A 9,118-nucleotide genomic window follows, 5' to 3' on the forward strand; every position below is an offset into this window, starting at 1 on the left:
TTTCATTTAGAAGTTTATTATTTATTTTTCAATATATTATGATTAGTATTGCTCTCGTAAGTGTTAGGTGAATTAAATTTTATTAACTTAGGAGTTATAAGGTCAACATAAATCAGTAATATTGTTAACAAATAGAATTAAATTTTTACCAGATCAAAAAATGAAGCTAATTCGAGGTCACGATCGAAATCTCGTTCGAAGTCGCCAAGCGATGATCAAAAGACGTAAGTTCAAGCTCTTAAACTCTGGGTGCATACATATACATATAAGCATGTAAGGCAATTGTCCGTCGCTAATTTCTTCCTCACAAAGTTTGTGATGTCTTACATATCCTAACAGGCTTATAATACTGTAATAACTCTTAATTATATTGACTATGAGAAAATGACTAAAGTAAAAAATAATTGTTTTTTTTTTTTCATGTAATGAATTTTTTTAATTAATTCGCCAGTCATTATAATTGTGGATATATGTATAAGCTGTATTCAATTCATTCTTGTTCTCAGAGTTTTAGAGAATAAACATTATTTTTAATTACAATTGCTTAATCATTAAGGTTCGGTATTTTTGTTTTATCAGTGAAACGTAATTAATTGTTAATTATAGCTATTGTATTGGTTTTTATTTATTATGCTTTGTTTAGTGGAAAGGGGTTTTGCTATTGAGGTAAAGGTGATTTAAAAAAGCATTACTAATTGTTTTGTTTAGGAATGGCTCCAGATCCAGATCGGTCAGCAAAGATAGAAAGAGCAAATCGCACAGTAGATCACCTGCAAAAGTCAACTCTGACAAAAATAATTAGATTATTTACTCTGAATATAATGAAGTTTTGTTCCAACGATTATTTCTTACATTTAAAATGAAAATTAATTTCTGCTATACTACTATATTTAAGCATTTTATCAAATTAAGTGACTCTGGTGGAATACAGTGTATTTGTTTAATAATATAACAAATATTTTGATCCTAATTCATGAGTGTCAAATTTGTGTGGAAAAAAAAATTAAACTCAATAAGTAATGTAGATATAAATAGCGGTTAGTTTCCGTAGATGTTACGAATAAGGTATTTTAAGTAATGATTAGTTTTTCGAAATTGATTTGTTTAGCGTGGACCAGAGGTTTTGCAGATAGAGGCTGGTTTTTGGGTCCAGTTAGTCAGCATATTCTACAATTACTTCTACATTGTATCGGCAACTGCCTATTCCCTTGAAAGGGTTGGCTACATTTGTCTAACATATAAAACATTTATTTTGTATTTACAATGTATACAGTTTTCATTGGTGTTTTACAGAACTAAATTTACTATCATTCTTTTTGTAATATAATTATTATACATATAGTGACATTTTATTTCGGTTTTGTTTAGCAAAGTGGGCAAAACTGAAAACACTTATATGCCAACCCTTTTTTCGCAAGCTAATTACTGTAACTGTAATGTGCTTATTTTTCTTTTCAAGCATGAACTAAGTTTAGTCGTTCGTTCTTCTTCACTTGTAAGAATATCAATGAATGTGAGGACTTAAGATTATATACCTAATCTTGTTTTATTCTTATTGCTATTATTATAAGCTCAGTATTTTTATTATGTTTATAACGCTTCTGTGGCGATTTTGTAATACATTTTTTTTTTTAGTTTGGAACATTTTAAAATTATAACCTTTTCATTATAATCGTTTAATTTTCTTTGTATAAGTTTATGTATTCCAGTTATTGTTCCTTTTTTGTCATTTTGAGAGTAATAAATATTGTATGTAAACTTCTCCTCGATTGATAACCAAAAGCCAACATCATTTAGTCATTGTAAAACGAAAATACTCGCTTAGCTTAATTTTACTAGATGAATTGAGTGAACTTAACTTATATAAATTCTATAAATAAAAACTAAACATGCAAGGTGATGACTTCTTATATGATATATACTGATGATTTGAAGATCTACACCAACTATCTGTAAGATTTTGGATTTACAAGTAGTTTACGAAAACTTAAAAGCAAACCGTCATATTTTTTACATATTCTAAAAATTGTGTACGTAACAAACTCTGCCGATAAAACGGGAAATCACAAACACGTGTTGTAAATGAAATCCCTTATTATTGCAAATACAATGGTCATTTATTATTACTAAAACTTTACAATTGCAGATTGAAGTCAGATCACAGACAATAAATTGTTTAAATAAAGCATATATGAAAGATGCATAATTTGTTCTGTTTTTGGAATGCAAGAAATAAATAGTTTGATTGCATATGGAATTGTTTAAAATGCCACGTACCCTTTTCGTAAACTCGTACATTTTGATTAACAATCGGTGTCAACGTTTGAGAAAATATACAATTTTTAGCAGTTACTATTAATCTACACATTTAAACAACTAATTTATAAAAACAACGAAAATTTAACAAACTACTCTTAAATCAAGCTGTTCCTAACACATATAAACTACTAAAACGTGCTATTAATAATTGCTTTAATATAAATAAGTATCTATGTATTAAAACCTTATGCGTTCGATATCACAATGTAAAAATTGTACTATTAAAACACCTTAGCTGTATTTACAGCCACCCTACCGTACTTTGTAGTTAACAAATGGAATCTACATAAATAATACAACAAATATTAGCAAATAAAACAATTTAAAGCGTAATAGTAATTTTTAAGTATTTCAGGTTTTGTGGCACCTTTAATTGACTAGAGGAATTATTATTTATCTAACGTATTTAATGACAATTAACTTTTTTATATTTACATGTTAAAGAACTAATCTTCTAAAGCATAACCCTATTATTTGTTTAGCAATCGTATTAACAAAATCAATTTTTATAAGTTACCTAAAAATATTTTGAAAATGCACATACAACTAATCTAACTATTCTATTGTATTGCAGATTTTTAATTTGGTAGCGGTTCATAATTTTTTGTCTTGAAATGAAATATTAATTCATTAGGAAAAATATCTAATAGTTTGCAATCCCAACTATTGATAAATCACACCTGTATTTATGTTCATCAGTTGGTCCACTTAGTACGGAAAATACATAAAATAGTTTTAATGAAAAGGCAAGCTTACTATTTTTGTGGAAGCGCTACATATTGAACGGCAAACAGTTGATAAATATTGAATAAAGTATTCTCGCAATATATAGAAAATGCAGTCATATATTTTTATCTATTTTAGTTTAAATTTAAATATTAAGCTATGTTCTTATGGCACTTGAAATGTGTTATTAGAGATATCACTTTAGTTAGAAAAAATGACAGATAAGAAGAGGATCATTTATGTGATACGTTTTAATTATAGGGTTGTAATTATTCAAGATATGTGACTGTATCTGCTGACTTTTTGCAAAATAATTATTAAATGCTTAAGTAGTTGTACATACGTACATATAAAAGTACAAAATTTGTAAATGGGCAAGTTCTGTTAATATTTAAAGAAATTTGAAAATAAATGCTGGAATTGTTGCTTAAACAGTTCGTATAAATTACATTTAAAAACTGACAAACTGTCTAGATTATTTAACACTTGCAAGCCAATTCCAGACAGAATTAAAAAGGCAGAGCACAAAAATACGCTAAATATTATTGCTAAAAGTATTATTCTTTTCTTTAGTTTCTTTTGTTTATGCTTTTGGCTAGAAGTTGATTCAGTTGAATTGGTTTGAATGATATTAGACAAAAGCATATGAGATCCAGTTCGCGGGTGAAATTGTAACGCTTGATTGTAGTTACACCTATGTGAGTAACTTGAATCCAAACTTCTATAGTTACTACTTTCATGTAATTGAGATTCAGAAGACGAGTGATCAAATGAATCACGAAAGTTATATTCGCTAAACTGTTCCAATGAATTCTTCAAAGCTGGTAAAAATGAAATTAGTATTAAAATATTACAAAATGTTAAATAAAACATTAATGTACCACCTGACGATTCATGATCCTCGCTCACTGTTTGAAGTCCTGCGACATCGCCACAACTGTGCGTAGAAGAACCATCTAATGTTACATAAAGTCCAAGGTTACTACTAGGTTCTGCCATAAAGCCTCCCCCATCGGAATGACTAGAGCAGGGGACTGTATTGTATCCTTTAAAAAAAAAACATATTTTTAGATTCATTAAAACTGCGGCAGTAACTACTGCTGTACAGTCTAAGCACTTTACTGACTACTCTACATAATGTATATGTATATATATTTATATAATAAGTTGTATGTGATTATAAAAATAGTGCTGTATAGAACATGCTGTGATTAGACCATACAATAGCAGATATTGAAATTTTGGAAAATTGGTTTTTGAAGTACTGAATGTATAATGTATAACTACATATGTATATGATAAACACCTAAGTGAGGCTGTAATGGCGTGGATGGTGTAGCAGGCACACTTGCAGCTTTCCTACTTATACTAGATGTGCGCTGAACTTTAGGTTCCTTACGTTCCAATGGATTAGCGTCCTCTAAAATTTCTCGTTCAGTTCTACCAGTGTATTTGAACTTCGTCCCCCACGAAAAAAAGCCGCCACCTATTACAACTGGTGGAGCATCTGAACTGCATGGCAGCCTAAGAATTATATTATGTAACAAAAATATACAAGATGTTACCACTACTTACGTGAAAAACAGCATTTGCTCTATTGCACATCTCCAAACATATTTACAAGATGCCCCAGTGGCACATTTGAAACCGATTGTATGTTTTTTCTAAAAGATAATTCAATTAGTTAACTTTTCATTGGTACTATTAACAATTTACTTCATTATAATTAAGGTGAATTATGAACATTTTTCCTTCATAATTAATTTTTTGAATGTCAGGCCAACGAAAGTGATGGGTCTTTCTACTTCCTTGAAATGTTAAAATACCACTGTAATTAATACCCAAGTACAGTTGAGTACCTTTGTGATCCTAAAACACCTTTAATATAATAATTTTCAAATATGTATACACATTTCTTCTTAATACCTTTGCTGGATGTGGATCAACACCATATGTATCTAACTGTGACGCAATTTTGAGAAATTTATTTTCAACTTGAGAGGGACTTTGTCCTTTTAAATCTCTTTTATGGATTTCCATTATTTTTTCTTCATTTTGTTCAGTTTGTTTTAACAAAATTCGAAAACTTGAGACATAGTTACCTACATGAACTTCAGGATCATAGTCGCCTAACTCACCTGTAATTAACTCATTAAATTAAACGTGACTATTTAATAATTAATGTAAAAAACAAACCTTGAATTATTAAAGCAGCTAGCATAATCGATTCATTAGGAGAACATAATCTACCATGTAACAAATCACGTTTTAGCTGCATGAAGATTTGATAACGTGTTATTTCTTCTTTTAATTTGAATGGATCAGGGGGGTAAAATTTGACTCTAAAGCTAAACAAAACTTCCTGCATGTCCTTAACTTGTTTAGTAATCGATTTACCCAAGTCCAGCCAATGCTATAAATGTATGCATTTGTTACACTTATTTTTTATGTTACTAATATTACTGACTCTTTGCTGTGAAGAATCAACATATCTTAATCCAAAATAGTCTTGTTCTGCAATGTTCAGTTGCTGACAAACATACTCCAGCAAATGTTTTCCTTTTTGGTTTGGCTATGTGTTAAGTAAGTTAGCTGTATTTAAAGTTTAATATAACATATTTACCTTATATTCACATTCTAGAATTTCTGTGTCTTCTAATAAACGCACCGTGCATTTAAAGACTACATTGCTGTCTCCTTTTGATCCAAACTTCAACATTTTAAAACTTTAAAATTTGCACATTTTGACCACTTTAACTACAATTTAAAATAGATATACTTGATGAAACGAAAATACTTAAATATATCATAATAAAATTAATATTCGTATACATTTTTTATAAAATGTTTAAGGTCGAAGGGAAATTGATAAAATAGTGACAGTTTATATGGAGGTTATGTAACAGTAAGATCGTAAAAATAAAAATCATAGACAAATAAATTGAATAATAATAAAACAAAACAGAATACAAAACAGGATAATGGGTGATGAGACTAATAAAAAAAAGTAAATATCAAAATATAATAAATATATGTAGATAACATGATAGAATATAGTTTCTGACCGTAGTAATTTTATTTTGGAATAGTATTCGTTAATTCAGGGCTATATTTAATTAAACAATGATAGGTACATTTATAAAAGCCTTAGTTCATAAAATATTACAGAATTAAAGTTATACTATCTATAAATAATAATTTGTCATTTAGAATGAATTCATAATTCAAAAGAATAAATATGGATGTAATATTTCTTAATGGTAATTACGCATAGGTATGTTATGCAACATTCATGCAACGGTGCATGAATGTTTATCTAACGAAAGTGTAAGGAAGTATTTTTTCTTTAAGTATTATTTTAAATTAAAGTAAAAACAATTTTTCTGCTTAATCGATAATATATTTATGATTTTATTGATGTAAGTACTATATTTATTAACTGTATTTAAATGAAATGGATCTTTTCGTCGCGTTTACTCATAATTTGAACATTTTTAACTTAATTATTAGAAAAATATAGCTATACACAGGATATACACAGATATTAAAAAACAGACAATTATGATAAATTATATTTTATAAATTTAATATCTATGGTGTTTATCATTTTGTTTATCTTATCACTGAAGTATTATTATAACGTTTCTGTTGTTTTTATTTTTAACGATGTTACTTTTATATCATGAAAAACTGGAAAGATGCCCATTAACAAAATGTAACAATAAAAAATTTGTTGTATGTCGCTCATGATATGAATCGCATATGTAAAAATGTAATATATACAAGGCTTTTGTAACCGGCTTTTTAAATGATGTTTTTTTTAGGCTAAAAGGAGCATTCTGTAATAAACGATGGATATTTATAAATCCTCAAAAGAAAATTTATTAAAACAAAGGAAAAAAGCTTTGGATAATAATAAAGCGACTATGTCTATGACTGATTCTGTAAGGAATTAAATATTGAATGTTTCTTTTTATATATATTACTGTTGGTAATTTTATGTAACTTTGTACCAGTGCTTTTTTTTGTATTTTAGGATATAGAGTTGTTTTCTTTAGATGACTCAAAGTTACTTCCAAAACAAAACTTAAAGGAATCTTCAGTAGACCAACCAGAAAGTGATTCTGAAACATTATGGGCCACTTCTGTTCAAATGTTTATACCATTTCTTCTGTCTGGCTTTGGAATGGTTGCTGCTAGTTTACTTTTAGATGTGGTTCAGCACTGGCCTGTGTATCAAAAAGTCTCAGAAGTTTACATATTAGTACCTGCATTACTAGGTCTTAAAGGAAATTTGGAAATGACATTAGCATCTCGTCTCTCCACACATGCAAATTTAGGCCATTTGGATTCCAGTAGACAACAATGGAACCTTACAGTATCAAATCTTGCATTAATTCAGTGTCAGGCTATAATAGTAGGTTTTCTTGCCTCTTTAGCAGCGGTAATTTTGGGTTGGGTACCATCAGGGCAATTTGATATCAATCATGCTCTTTTACTATGTGCTAGTAGTGTTGCTACAGCATCTGGAGCAAGTTTGCTATTAGGTGTAATTATGATAGGAGTAATTATTTTATCTCGTCGATTTAGGATAAATCCAGACAACATTGCAACCCCTATTGCTGCAAGTTTAGGAGATTTAACCACATTAGCCTGTCTTTCATGGTTAGCTTCTCTTTTATATAAATCAATGCATTCTTCATTGTCTATTGCAATTATTGCAGTAGCAATTACTTTAGTTCCTTTGTCTGCTTGGTATGCTAGCAAAAATAAGTATACTATGGAAGTTTTAGAAAATGGCTGGGTACCTGTTGTTTCTGCCATGCTAATTAGTAGTGTAGGTGGCTTAGTTTTAGATTACACAGTATCTCAATACAAAGGTGTTGCTGTATTTCAACTAGTCATTAATGGAGTTGGAGGAAATCTAGTTGCTGTGCAAGCTAGTCGAATTTCCACACAACTCCATAGTTTGTCTCATTTGGGTCAACTTCCTCCTTCAACTAAAGTATGTCTTGGTCCTTGTAATGTTTTCTGTGATAATAGTGAAACAAATCATTCAACAACTGCACGCATGCTAATGGCTATGGTGATTCCCGGTCATTTGACATTTTCCTACACTATTAGTTACTTACAGGCCGGTCACACATCTTTTACTCCATTATTTTTAGCAATTTATTTATCCGCGGCTTTAATACAGGTATTTTTATTGTTATATATTGCCCAAGTTATGATATTGTGGATGTGGAAAATGGGAATTGATCCTGATAATTCCGCAATACCATATCTTACTGCTATTGGGGACTTATTGGGAACTTTTCTATTAGGAGTCGCCTTTCAGTTGCTATTCCTAATTGGTGATAGAGATAGTGATTTGGGGGATTGAGCTTATCTGTAATCGGGGGTTTAAAACATTTTAGATGGGGGCCAGTTTGTTATCCTTATACATACCATACCAGTTATTTTTAGACCCAATAATTAAATCTTTTTATCTCTTATTACTAGTTAAATGTCTGTGACTTTTTAGATGATTTTACTTAATTTTTGATAAGGATCATATCAACTTTGGACGATATAAATTGATAAAAGTTGTAAATTATTGTAATAAATACTATGGTGCTACAGGCTGAAAAATAGTTGTGTATGTTTGTGATTTAAACATATGATTCATTTAAGTATGTGCTATATATTATTGTTTAGTATTTCACGTATTTCTAATTTCATTAAAAATTGTCAGTATTAAGATATTCTTACAAAATTCATTTTTTAGAATATTCAAAAAATGATTGTCCTGTATTGACTGACATTTTTAGTTATGATCATTATCATACGAAATATTATTTTTATCGCTGTACATTAATCTTTCTATATTATATCACACCATATATTATGTACAATAAACGTTTTGTTGTTAAAGCCGCGTTGGAAAATTAATGCGATTTAAAAAGGTACTCAAAGATTTTATAAGTACGCTAGTGTTTAAACTCGTGTCTCACTTTTATCATTCTTTTGCTTTCAAAGTAAATATTAATGACTAAATTATTATCATTATAAGTGCTATATGTGCTGATAAACT

At 29.1% G+C, this 9,118-nt stretch overlaps 2 protein-coding genes and 1 long non-coding RNA gene across 4 annotated transcripts; 2 read left to right on the forward strand and 1 right to left on the reverse strand.

Annotated features, from left to right (window-relative positions):
- Positions 1–6: 6 nt before the first annotated feature.
- Positions 7–1,339, forward strand: LOC108743909. The gene is made up of 2 exons (XR_001938885.1): positions 7–224; positions 709–1,339. It is a non-coding gene; the product is annotated as an uncharacterized LOC108743909 (long non-coding RNA).
- Positions 1,340–1,762: 423 nt separating this feature from the next.
- LOC108743908 (FERM domain-containing protein 5-like) lies at positions 1,763–5,903 on the reverse strand. 2 transcript variants are annotated; one of them, XM_018479511.2, is made up of 9 exons: positions 5,669–5,903; positions 5,513–5,617; positions 5,242–5,458; positions 4,972–5,183; positions 4,762–4,914; positions 4,621–4,709; positions 4,352–4,569; positions 3,927–4,091; positions 1,763–3,866 (listed from the first exon to the last, which is right to left on the reverse strand). In XM_018479511.2, the coding sequence occupies exons 1-9, from the start codon at positions 5,762–5,764 to the stop codon at positions 3,430–3,432; spliced, it is 1,692 nt and encodes a 563-aa protein (XP_018335013.1). In that variant the 5' UTR covers positions 5,765–5,903; the 3' UTR covers positions 1,763–3,429. The 2 variants fall into 2 exon arrangements, with proteins under 2 accessions (XP_018335013.1, XP_018335014.1); XM_018479512.2 differs by having other exon boundaries at positions 3,930–4,091; positions 5,669–5,902.
- A 766-nt stretch (positions 5,904–6,669) lies between these two features.
- Positions 6,670–8,669, forward strand: LOC108743910 (solute carrier family 41 member 1-like). Its single transcript, XM_018479513.1, has 3 exons — positions 6,670–6,817; positions 6,870–6,989; positions 7,082–8,669. The coding sequence occupies exons 2-3, from the start codon at positions 6,897–6,899 to the stop codon at positions 8,426–8,428; spliced, it is 1,440 nt and encodes a 479-aa protein (XP_018335015.1). The 5' UTR covers positions 6,670–6,817; positions 6,870–6,896; the 3' UTR covers positions 8,429–8,669.
- Positions 8,670–9,118: the final 449 nt, after the last annotated feature.

This window comes from Agrilus planipennis, unplaced genomic scaffold (genome assembly GCF_000699045.2).
Source record: "Agrilus planipennis isolate EAB-ADULT unplaced genomic scaffold, Apla_2.0 scaffold1014, whole genome shotgun sequence".
Classification (NCBI taxonomy): domain Eukaryota; kingdom Metazoa; phylum Arthropoda; class Insecta; order Coleoptera; family Buprestidae; genus Agrilus; species Agrilus planipennis.